The sequence below is a fragment of the Bactrocera latifrons genome, unplaced genomic scaffold (assembly GCF_001853355.1).
Source record: "Bactrocera latifrons isolate USDA-ARS-PBARC rearing strain unplaced genomic scaffold, ASM185335v1 scaffold_84, whole genome shotgun sequence".
Classification (NCBI taxonomy): Eukaryota; Metazoa; Arthropoda; class Insecta; order Diptera; family Tephritidae; genus Bactrocera; species Bactrocera latifrons.
The window spans coordinates 930,134-943,452 of record NW_017537534.1 but is presented as its reverse complement, the minus strand read 5'-3'; the positions used below and the strand labels follow the sequence as shown (position 1 = coordinate 943,452).

General features: G+C 34.6%; 1 protein-coding gene across 1 annotated transcript; it reads right to left on the bottom strand.

Annotated features, from left to right (window-relative positions):
• Positions 1-6,673: 6,673 nt before the first annotated feature.
• LOC108977134 (YY1-associated factor 2) lies at positions 6,674-9,319 on the bottom strand. Its single transcript, XM_018946702.1, has 2 exons — positions 8,804-9,319; positions 6,674-7,560 (listed from the first exon to the last, which is right to left on the bottom strand). The coding sequence occupies exons 1-2, from the start codon at positions 8,940-8,942 to the stop codon at positions 7,244-7,246; spliced, it is 456 nt and encodes a 151-aa protein (XP_018802247.1). The 5' UTR covers positions 8,943-9,319; the 3' UTR covers positions 6,674-7,243.
• Positions 9,320-13,319: the final 4,000 nt, after the last annotated feature.

Below are 13,319 nucleotides of genomic sequence, written 5' to 3'. Positions count from 1 at the left end.
GAATTCTTACAATGCGAATGAGTTTGTGTGTGCGCCTTCATTTTGTTTGTTAGATTTTTCGTTCGGAAATTTTAACATTTTTAGAGAAATTCCAGTGACGGCTATGTCGACAACGCCAACACCAAACCGGCGGAGACAACGAAACAGGCGGCATGCAGGCGGAATTCGGGCAACAGCAGTGCCAACAACATTCGAGCGCACATGGCGGCTACCAGAATGAATGGCTTGGTAGCAAAGCTTAGAGTAGAGCTAACGACGGCTCACATACACATGCCGACACACTCACATGTACATATATTTGTGAAGGATGAAGGAGGACCAGTGCGACCGGACTTGTTTGAATGTTGGGAAAGGTGGCACACACACACACACACACACATTCTGCCGGAAAATATTTCACACACACATCACATGCAGCTGCGTCAATGTGTGAGTGGCAAGAATGAGGAACCCGTGGAACTTGTGCAAGAGGACGGCAATACATTCGGCTAAAGCGTTTCTACCGCTTCTTATGAGCAAACTATTTGCTCTTGACGGGAGAAGGAAGAATGCCGCAGCAAAGCAACGGTACCAGCTCCAAAGGCGCAAAGCCAAGGAAACTCAACGGAAAATTGAAAGTTGCTGCAAACTGAAACGAACGGCGAACCAACGAAACAATTTGTAATTTATCTGCGAACAGGCAAAGTGAACCAAACGACGGACAAAAAGCAACAACAACAACAATGGCTACATCAGTAGCAAAAACACTGAAGACCGGGCGCAGAGTGCCACAAAGAAAGGCAGACAAAGCGCACAGCAGTGACAACAAAAAACTCCACACACACACCCAGCCATGTAAGGCAATATACGCACGCACACATATACATACATGGCTTTGCAATACGTCAACAAATGTTGCTTTGCGCGCCTCTGCTCCCGCCGCCACATTGGCTTAGCTGGCTGGCTGCTTTAATCTTGCCCACTACCCTTAAGCTTTAATAGTAAGCTACACAGCTGAGCGACTGAGCGACTGAGCGGCTGAGCGTGTTGCCGACTAAATGCTTGTATTTCGTTGGCTTTAAGTTAAATTTAATAGCTGAAATAGATCATATCGTTGCTTTCAGAAAGTAATGAAAATCGCAAATGAAAGAGTAGTTATATTGCAGTGTATATGCATCCGTGTGTGTGCTGTGTGTGTGTTCACCATGAAAGGGTTGCTTACTTCTGTGGATGAAAAAGCTTCCCCTTCACATTTCAGAAGCTTTAAATTTTGATAAATGTTCACTGATATTGGTTGCCTCATCAATTACTTAAGCTGTGTGTATGTATTCGTCCAAGTAAGTATGTATGTATGTGTGCGCGTAGTGAGCGAGAACTTTTAGCAAGTATTGGGTGAAATCATGCATAATGTTATTGGTTTATAATACAAAGTTATTGCTAATGAATGCTCCGCAGTTGACGGCTTGTCAGAAGCTGCATTTACCTAAGAAAAGGTTGCGTATACGCAGTGGCAGGAGCGACTATACGAGACTATGGTGCTAAAGTGCGACTGGAAGATCGATTATGATGCTTTAAAATGGTACTGAATATTGGTATTTCTGGTATATCCAGGACTCTGTTAAAAACAATATTATTTTGAAAATCTCAAGTAAGAAAAGGAATATAACCGAACATGTTATACTCTCACAAATAGCAAGGATCAAAGCCCGGGAAATATCTTCAGCTGGTGGCACAACTAGCTGGGGAAATTCGTGGACCGATTTCACTTACTTTCTGCTTAAGTCATAGTATATCCACTGCTATATTTCCACTTAATCTGCCCAAATGCCTCACATATTGACCGATATACATATACGGTATAAAGCCAAGCTACATTTTTATATATGGTATATTTATCGACTAATGTATAAAGTGCCAAGTCAAGCGGGAGCTTGGGAACATTTTATCATTTCCGTAGGGCAAATTTTACCCGATTTTATTGCTTTCAAGGACAACGATACACTATTATTATCTCACACATTGCGGAAGTATGTGGAGGTTTGAAAATCTTTATATTAAGTATATGAGGCTAAGAGATGTACTACTCAGATTCTACATAGATTTTGATAATTTTTAGAAAAGAGGTTATATGGTATACATTAAGGCACAATTTGTGCAAAGTTTTAGTCCGATAGATTGGTTGTAGCTTGATAGCATACTGGAAAGTGAAACAAGTAAGGAAGTTTTAAGTTCGGCTGTGAATGTATACTCCTACAACTGACAAGGATCAAAGCAGGCGAAATACTTACCATATGTAGGTGTTAGCAAAACTTGCGAAATCATTCGCTTCAACATATTTTTGACATACATGCATACTGTTATCAGTTAATAACTTGCCCCGAGTTTCAATAATATTTCTCAAAGGATGACCGGTACTTTCGATAAAGTGTTCGTTGTAGGTATTGAGCTAAACATATTCGCTATCTGGGTATTGAACAGTTGTAGTAGCATTTTGACAATTGTTGATCTTAAGGTGGCCTACATCAGCCGCACTATTCGGACAAAGTTTTATGAAAACATCAGTTGGAATTTAAAGTTTTTTTTATATGGGAAGTAGAGTTAGATGTAGATTGGTATGACAGTCAATAACATCGGTGCGTAAGGTCATTAGTGTTTGGTATAGGCTTGTCTTTCTGAGGTACATAAAGTGCATTCGACGATTTTGACGATGAGCGAAATTATTCAACAATGAAGTTTCATTAAATTTTGTATGCGAAGTCAAATTTCTGGTGCCGAAACGTTCAGAATGTCGGAAAAGGCCTTAAATATTTGTTGTATTGTTTCGCGCAGTTGTTTACTGCGGCACGTCTGGGACTGCCATCAAAATCAGCTAATAAAATAAAGCAACTAGTACTGGAGAAACGGCGATTGACAGTCAACTATTTTACTGGTATCGTTGGAATATCAAAAGCCCATTTTGAAAGACCATTAGCGTCTAAGAAAAGTGGCAGCACGATTGGTTCCAAAATCACTAAATTTTTCCTAAGAATAGAGTCGCGCTAACGTGCGCTCTGACTACCAGGATGTCGAGTATTATTACTGGCAACGAGTCTTGCTTATGACCCGGAAAAATACGATAAATCGACCGAATATCGTAGCAAAGGTGATCCGAAGCCGAAAAATTTACGTGCAGATCGCAAAACCTAGTATTATGCGTTGTTTTGCGCGAAGCTATTCACAAGAAGAGACCGAAATTATGGGCCGACAACTCTTGGTTATGCACCACGATAAAGCACCGTTGCATACTGCATTGATTCTTTGTGCGTTTTTCGCCAAATTTCAACCAATATCGTCCCACCACCTATGTTGTCCGCTTAATAGATTGTACTTAATAAACACCAACAATGTGCATGGTTAATGGAGATGTCCGTTTGTCCTGTGTTCTTTATTTATGAATTGTTTTAACTATCCTATCTTCTAAGTTGGTTCGAACTGGACACAATGTGCTAAAATTTACTAAAATCGGTTCAGTAGTTTAGGAGTTCATCGCGAACAAACAACGTGACACATACTTTTTATATATAAAGATGAACAGAGTCTTACAATTTTTTGTCACAATGTATACTGACAATTCGCAATGCAAAATTCTATTATAGTTTACAGCAGAAGTATAGCAGCAATTATAATCCAGTAGCCTTACAAACTTTGGCATCTAAATGTACATTACCAAGAGTTCTTTCACCTACTTAGAGAACTTACTCACCGTTTGTGCTACAAAACCTTTTGCAAAATAAGAGACGCAGTTATATCGAATTTTTAATTAATGTTTGGTTTATAATAATGTTACCCATATATTTAAAATTATAATTACAATTTGCATAACTCTCTTTTTTATTATTATTTTATTTTATATGATACAGTAGTTGCTTCTTAATCTTATATTGGAACAAAATTCACTAATTATGTTTTATTCTTTGTAATTTTAGTTTTGTGGAGAATGTGTCCAAACGAACAACGAAACCCACACAGTAACTGATTTGAACGTATGTATTTAAATGCCGAGAAACATTGTTAGAGCATTGCTTGTTGTAAGCGAAATAAGTTTAACGAATTTGTCTCAAAGAAACACGAAATCATAGCAACTCATTTTCTTACAATTACTGCTGGAATTCGGTTTTAGCTCGTCTTAAAAATCTTTATATAATTGCATGACTAACTTTTACCCTTTGTATGTATGTACATATGTATATATGAATATAAAATGTGTTCGCTTTAATCTTGGGAAAATTCTGGTTCTAGAAATTTCATTAAAGAAAGGTGTGTAGCTACGAGGAATTATCAAAAAATAAAAAAAAAAAAAAAAAAAAAAAAAAAAAAAAAAAAAAAAAAAAAATTATCAAAAAAAAAAAAAAAAACCTTTTTTTTTTAAATAACTGCTTTGAAGGCTTACTGCCTATTGAGTTTTGTGATTTCAATACATATAATCCTATTGGCTGTTAGACACACATTCAGTGCGTTGGTTTCAAAATCGGTTTGATATAAAATACTTGTTTTATTGGTTTACAAAACTTAATGCTATTTTAGAAAAGACAAAATTTCCATTAGAAAAATGTCAATACAAAATTCCATAACGTACACACACTTACATATAAATACATACACATGAATGTACTGTTACAAATACAAATTTATGTGCTTGTAAAAAAATTCACTATTTCTTGAGGCCATCAGTAACGGCGTTGTTCGTTGTTTATGTATACATATATATGTGTTTTCTTTGCTTTTTGTTGTTTTTGTATTTCACTGTCGAATCGTTTGTTTAATTCGAGACAAATTTCAATAATTTGAAAAAACTCAAAACCGATTATAAGTCAAAAAGAAAACACTGTCGAGGCTACGCTGTTATTTTAAATGAAGAATTCTTCCAAGGTCACTTCATGCTTACAAACACTATTAAATTGCGACGCAACGCTGCTTGAACAAATTTATTAAAACGAAGCTATTACTTACAAACATACACCATGTACATATCATATTGAAGAATTAGGGGCTTTAATATCAATTTAGAAACTTACATAATGCTGTTATAAGCAAATTACGCTTCGCTTGTGGTAACTTTAAGGTCAACAGCTGTGACTGCTGGCGTCTCACATATATTAGGCAACACAAAATTTTCAACTAAAAAGCGAATTTATTTGCGCACGTTCGCATGCACATGCTCATACGAGTACAGCAAGCGTTTGTTAAACAAATTACCGGCTACAAATGATAATAGTCAACTTAAATGCTAGTAACTTAACGCTTATTTAAAGGGATAATTTTTCAAATAGAAAAAAATTAGTTACAATTTCTTTAAGTTATATATTATGCATGTATTAATAAAATATATTTAACATGTATTCGCTTTGCAATCACTGTGACGAAATAATACTAATAAGATTTAATACAAAATTCATAAAATCGCACATTTTCAAATATTTTAAACTTAATTTTTAATTTTATGAACGTACAAATAAGAATCTGCTAAGGAGCTCGACGCATATAGATAACATAACAATGCCTTAAATGGAAAACTTAAGTATTCACATTTGCATTACATATGAATAATCAGTCTTTTTTATGTAAACGAAAATATTTACGCTATTTCTCAGTTAGCTCGTTAATTACGCTTTGTTCGAGTGCTTCTAAATGATCGCACGTACATGTATGGTTGTTTGTGTATGTATATATATTTATGTTTGCAAATGGCAAGTGCCGAAGACGAGTCAAAAAGAGTCAGTTGGCCATTTCCAAACTGTTGGTAACTATTGGAAGTATGTGAAAACTCAGTAAGCGAATTTATTTATTTGGCTGTAGTTTTTGAAGAATATTTAAATTTTAGACAGATCGTTTAAACCCACGGAAGTTGGAGAAAGTAGTTTGAACAATTAAAATTGAATTTTGTGAGATTTGAACATTTACAATATTTTTTAATATTTTATCTTTAATTTTCGAAAAATATTCAGTTTCAAATGACAACTATTTTTTCGGATAAATTATTGTAAACTTATTTTGATTTTATATTAACTAAATTTAAACTAAATTTTATTAATTTTTCGCGTACGGCATTTATGTTATTTTAAATATAAATAATTGAAATTATTTGTTCCATTGGAAACACAATGTATCTGTTTAACAAATAGTCAAGTTTCTCAGCTTTTGCACATAGTCGATGATTTTAAAATGTCAACATTAATTACAACTTAATTATTACAATATAATTAAACAAATATAGTATATGCTTATATTATTTACAATAGTCGCACAAATATGCAAAAAGGACTCTGATAACTGCTTAGTTTAGCTGTGCTTCAACCGCTTAGTGTTACATAATTGTTAGATCATTTACTTATGCATGCAATTTACATAAAATTTTCACAGATTTGTGAACTAAATACTAAACAAATTAAAATACGCTTGTGGAATATTCGTTTTTTTCTTATAGAATTTCGATTATTTAAAAACTAACACTAACTATACAATAATACAGTTAAAATATAAACAAAAAACAGTAGTAACAAAGCCTTGTGGCTTATTCTCAATAACATATACATTGTAATACACTTGGAATTGCAAACATATAGACAACGAGTAATTTTATTTGCTGTAAGAAGTGCAATAGTGCAGTTAATTGGAAGTTGATAAGTAGTTTAAACTTCTCGTGGTTGTGTTGTTGGTTTACTATTTTTAATATAATTATTATTTTTTCTTTTGTATTTATGTATTGGTCGCTGTCCTTAATCGCTATTTTCTCATTGTGTTATTTTTTTTGTTTGCTTTTAACATTATTTATTTAAGGACATTACTGTTTGAGTGTGTAAAAATGTCTTGGCTATAACTTCTAGTCTGAGAACTGAAGGCAGTGTTGCTGCACAGAATTTCGCGCATTTTAGTAGAGGTTAGCCCTCATAGTCTGTGCTACAGCTATTATTTTATATGCTGTGTTAGCAAATAATCAAACGAAATTTGTTGACGTACAAAATGCTACAACAAACAGAACCGTACTCCGACTTCCCGGCACGTGCCAATAGTGGCTAAATGTGCCCAGCAACGATATGCAAATCGCTTTTACAAAAAACTCCAGATACTATCCTACAAATATTTATGTATATATCCTTGATTAGCTAAAACCGTGTTTGTCCTAGTTACAATTACTGTGTCAATCCTCATAAACTTATTGAATTATATGTTATCTTTACTATTTGAATTTAACTGTTTGCCGTTTCGGTGTGATCGCGTACAAAATTTAACTCCGTGAGTCATTGCTTTCGCTAAAGCTTTGTTCACTGGACTCGCGTCGGCTGCCCACCGGTTTGGGTTTATATTCGGTAATGAACACTGTCACCGAGTTCACAGTGACTTCGCGCGTTTGTGCCGTCGAGCGATCGACATTCTTCAAACGGGCCGGGTACTTTTTATGCTTGTTCTTATCATGACCAGCACCGTGCCGTGAGCCCGAGGCGGATTTCGTACCGTTTGGCATGGTGCCTGATGCGCCGGGTAAAGTGGCAGCTTGTTGCGCGACGAGTGCTGAATTTAGTCGTGGCTTACGTGTGGAAGTTCCTGTAATAATTTTCTTTTATTATTAGGGTTTCAGAAATGTGAGAAATCATAATATTTGAATAAACGATTCGAAATCTTATTATGTATAATAATTAACTTATGCACTACAATAAGATTATTTCTTATACCAAAACTTATCTTCTTGGAATTAAAGAATTTGAAATATAGTAAAAATGGATCTTCGGAAAAAATAAATATTTCCATCCCGGGGTTATTTTTTCTGAAAAGTACATATACATATGTACATATGTAAATATTATGCATACAACTGTAATTTAGTTTAATCAAAAAATATCATGAAAATTAATGTCGACACCTACAATAACATAAACAAACAGATTGCGGTATAGATAAAACCAGAACCACAGCTGCTTTGAGAAGGCCGTCATAGTTGATTATTGAAATGGTGTTTTTGATTGGATTGCTTTACATGCTAAACTATCGCCGAATTTGCTTTTCACACTTTCGCATTCTACAAATATAAACAGTGCATAAAAACACGAAATATTCTGCCCCTCGGATACCCCCTTAAATATTGAAACTTGCTAGGTATGATGAGGCTAATTTGCTGGCCATGAAATAAGTATGTATGTATCTACATACAAATTTATATGCAAACAATTTGATTGATAACAACTGGTGCGAATTCAGAAACAGAAAATAGATAAAACTAAAATAAAGCTAACGAACACAAGCGAATTCTGTGAAGTGATGCAGCAATTCGATAGTTAATGTAGATAATGCATACTCAACCCAACAAAAAAACGAAGGCCCGGCGTGAAACAATCCAAACGACCTAGTTGCTCTTTGTATATACGTATGAAAATATACATGTATAACCCCATTTTTACAGTAAAAAACAAAAAGGCGCTTATTTGTATTTCTTGCCTCCGCCCGCCACTGTTCCATTTTAGTTGGCTGTGTGCGGCCTACATTGCAACGAAGCGATTGGCCTCAGCCTCATTTCACAGCTTCTCATTACTTCTGTAAACATACCGCACATAGCACCGCTGTACGAGCTTAACAGGTACACAAAACTATTTACACACATTTATATTTACACTTTTGTGAATATTAACAGCACTTAAACCAAAAATGCGGAAATGCATGGTGTTACAATTATTATTCATGTTTCGATGAAAATATAGACTTTTGTATATATTGAATACATACATACATAATTACATCGAGATGCACACACACTTCCATAAAGATTGTCCGTACTCGTAAAAGGGTCACTCACCTTTCCGCACGTCGCACATACGGCATTTAAATGCCTCAGCTGTATTCCTGTACGTACAGACGCTGCAGTCCCAGAAATTCTCCTCGATCGCTTTGGATTGTCGCTTCTGTCTTCTTACTGGAGATTTCTTGTGATCCATAATCTTAGATCGCTGCCGTTTATATAAAAGTCGTTCCTGCCTTCGCGGCTGGTGCTGCTTCAGCTCCTCCACCGCTTCAACAAATATTGCTACTACCTCTCCCTGTGCAAAATAATGTCAATTATCAAGATGTGGCTTCAGCAAAGCTCACTAAGAAATGCAAATCTATCAAATTCTCCAATTAGATGCTTTACGTCCAGGTTAAAGAAAATATTCCAATTGTTCACTCTTTGTAGAATATTTAAATCACTTCTTGTTAAATTTGAAATAACTTTACTGTGCTAACTCTACGAAGATTTTACAGCAGCCATAAAATTCGTTTCGATTTTCCTCTTAACACACACATAAATTGAGAAATTCGCTAAAAGTGGCGAACAAAAGCGAAAAGTGGAAAATATGCATCTTCCGATTGCGAGAATGTCAAATACTGACATTTGCGCAGTGCTGCATTTGTCTATCGCCTATTTACCAGTTCACACATGAACTCTTTTGTCGCTGAAACGGTTTCTTGTAGTCGAGAGGACGGCGAGGAATGGCACAGGTATCGTCTCACTCGTGCTCGGGTGCCAAGCTTTGTGTTCTGGTTTGTAACAGGCGCTTGCTACGCAATTCAGAATTTACTTTCAGTTTGAAATTCCTTTCCTGATTGAAATAGCGTCGGATAGAAATGAATATATACGATATGTCTGGAAATTAGAATTTTGTTTTAAAATTTCGTAATATAATATGCATGCATGAAATAGAAACGAACTCAAACAAAGGTAGTAACATTTAGCGGATACAATTATAATAATAAAAAAAATTCAAAAGTGGAGTGGCTTTTTACACATATTCACCTAAAATGTTAAGATGCATTCACATTTATTTCTTTTAACCCCTAATGATTTAACTCGAATATCAATGAACTTAAAACAATAATTATAATTACTGCATGAATTTTGCAAATAATAGAAAAAAATTTTGGAATAATACCATGTTCATACCGACACTTAATCACACAATTTCGGCTGTTGAATGGATTATCCCACTAATCTTAAAATTTTATCACGATTTCGCCATACAAAATGACAGTTCCAAATCACTTCATTGAAATGATTTGAAACTGATCCACGCTAAATCTCTCTGTGCGACACTGATTTTGCGCAATCTACTTGTCAGCAGTGGAAATCTGTTACATTACAAAGGGATAAAAGGTAAACAAACAGATTTTTTTAAAGCAATGAATCTAATTTCACCTGAAAATCGACTGAACAAGTTAAAAAAATGCATCCATTATTTGTTTTATGTGGAAAATATTTAAAAAAAATACGACTTTTATTTCAAAATACTATATGACAATCTTTTCTTTTGATAAATATTAAGCGATGTGAATTCTTGAATGACAATAGCAGCTGTTTTTGATCTTTCTAACGGCAGTGAGAACACTGTTGGGTTATAATATGCTGAAATGTAATCTAATCTTTTATTTAAATAAAAGGGTCACCGCCCAACAGATGTCGCGAAGAATCTGCTGAAATTGGCAGCACTTTTCTATTTTCTTAACGTAATAGATTATCTAGATGTAATTCGGAAATTACCGTTACCTAAAATGCAAAAAAAGCGTATCATCAAAAATTTGTAATTGAGTTTATTGAATAATTTTAAGCTTCCGCTATCAGAAATACCAAAATTATGTTATAAAATTTCAAAAGAACATACCAAGTGCATGATTTCGTTAAACAAAATAACAGAGTATTTGTTCTTTTTTTATACAAAGTTAGCCTTGATTTATTGTTTGTGTTTATTTTTATAGGTAAAAATTATAACATAATTAAAAAGAATGAACGAAAAGTGTTCTGAAATAATAAAATGTGTTCCATAATTAAAGATTTTGGAAAGGTTGTAAAAAATTAACAAAAGAAAAGATAATATAAAAAAATCGAATGTATGGTTAAAAATATGTCGGCTTATCAAAAGGAACTATTTGCGAAAGGTAACCACGAGAAATAAAAGCTGTATGCGCATCAAATTGTTGTATAAGAAGTTCCTCTCGGCATTGTTCTCTTTATTCAGAAAATATGCGAAAGGAAATATTTGACCATTTTTGGCATCTTAAAAAAGATTGTCATCAGATGTACAGTAAATTGGTTTTGTTAACCCTTGGTATTTCCAAAACTATGGTAAGAAGTTTGTTTAGTTCCAGTGAACTTTATATCACTCAGTTGAAATAAAAACTATCAAGATAGATTGAAATCTTTAATTAATTGGTTGGAAGATATTACAAATCAAAAATTCCATTACCGACGTCAGTATACAAATAAATTGTATTTGTATTTTGAATCGGAATTTAAATCGTATGCAAATATGTATGAAGTTTCTTCCCGAGACTCTAAATTGCATAATGAAAATGATATCTCTCTTGTATCTTTCCCAAATTTTATGAAAATTTTAAATAAAAATAATAATTTCTCGACTTTAAACCAAGAAATTATATGTGTGACATCTGCATAAAGTTCGAATCCCCCAATATTATTATATATGTATTGTGATGGCTGCTTTTATCAAAAACGGAATGCAGTATTATACAATGCCTTAATAACGTTTTATGGAGATAACCACATTGCCTATAAATATTTATTCGTAGGGCATACACAAATGGAAAGGACTCTACTCACTCCTTAATATAAAGGAAAATTGATAATAAAGAAATTAATTTGTCCTTCCAACTAGATGAGCTAATGAAAGGCGCACGAATAAATCTATTTCAATTAGTTGTTCATCCATAAGTGTTAATACTAAAAGTCTCCCTCAGTAAATATTTAGATTGTTGAGGAAAGGGTAAATTTAGACGCAGCCGAACATTGGATTTACATATAAGAATTAAATACCTCCAGGTATCTGCAAATTTTCTAATAAAAATTTTTCAAATGAATATATATTAATTTCAGAAGAAATTGTGAACCGATTAGTTAACATCATAGATCTCGTGACCATTCAGAGCTTTTTTCTCAAAAGCATCGCAGACTCTGGTGGAGCACCAATTACTGAAGCTGCAACGACTTGCATGCATATGCCCGACGGCAGTAATATTTCAACTTGCACTACTTCACCTAATAATCAGTCAGGTAGCCAAATACACATTGCTTCAAGACAGCAGAAGGGTTTGGCAGAGGTAAGGTAATTTGATCCCAACGTATAAGGCTTAAGTGATGAAATACCACTACTTCTTCTTCCAAGGGACAGCATTACGAAGAGGTCACAGAGGTCTTTGCCATAAGTCAGTGCATAGAGATAAACCTCCAATGCAACTATCACAACCAATACATAATCATACTTAGCGACAGTCAACCGGTACTTAAAGCAATCACTGCCTACGAAAACAAATAGCTACTGGTGCAGGAATGTAGAGAACGGCTGAACAGCCTATAGGAACCAAGTGCACCTTGTCTGGGTGCCCGGACGCAAATGTATAGCCTGAACCCTTCATTGCGGTGGGTCCTCATACCTTAAAGAAGCTCCTCAGCAAGGAAGAAGGAGTAGGCAGGGAGAGGTATTGGCAACAACTCTGAGATATGTGCCATGCCAAGTTGCTAATGGCTGATTACAAACTCAGCAGGTTTAAATATGTAATCAACCTCCCTAGGGACAAACTCAGTTTACTTATCGCATTCTACACTGGCCATTGCACTTACATAACACTGCCATAGCTTCTTGTGCAAATTACCGGATCTGTTACAGGATGCCTCAAAACTCCAAAACACTTGCTAATTGACTGCATAACAGTCTGCAGACTCAGGATAAAAGCCCTTTGATTCATGTTTACAAATAGGGATCATATCGCCTCACTAGTACCTAACAGTAAATTGGAACTTGTCAATATCCTGGAGCTAAGTGGGTCGTTGTGAGAGTGCACAATAGACTTAAGGTCGCTATGCAATCCTCATCTATTTATCATATATTATCTTATATCGATGCAATTAAATACCAACCGCTAATGTTGTTCAAATTGAATTGTTTCATAACGTCTGTTAGTTTCTTGAAAATTTTTGGTTCAAACATAAAGATCGATAACTTCCACTTTTTATACCCTGACCAGCGTTTTAATATTTTCGAGATACCGCTCTGAAATATTCACACACATCCTTTTTTCTTCAAGAAGTTGCTAATATGTATGTCGGTACCGTCGCTATAACATACTTATAGCTGTCATACGGACAGATCGATCAATCTCAAGTCCAAGCATCGAAAACCTTTTTGTTTGAAAATACATGTACAGTAGCGGACAAAACTCTACGTACGACCCTTTTTTCTTAAATTTAACAAATTCTGTAGGATGAGAAGGAAAAGTAATGATGCAGGGTTGTTTTAAATCTTATTATTGTCTGACAAATAACAAAA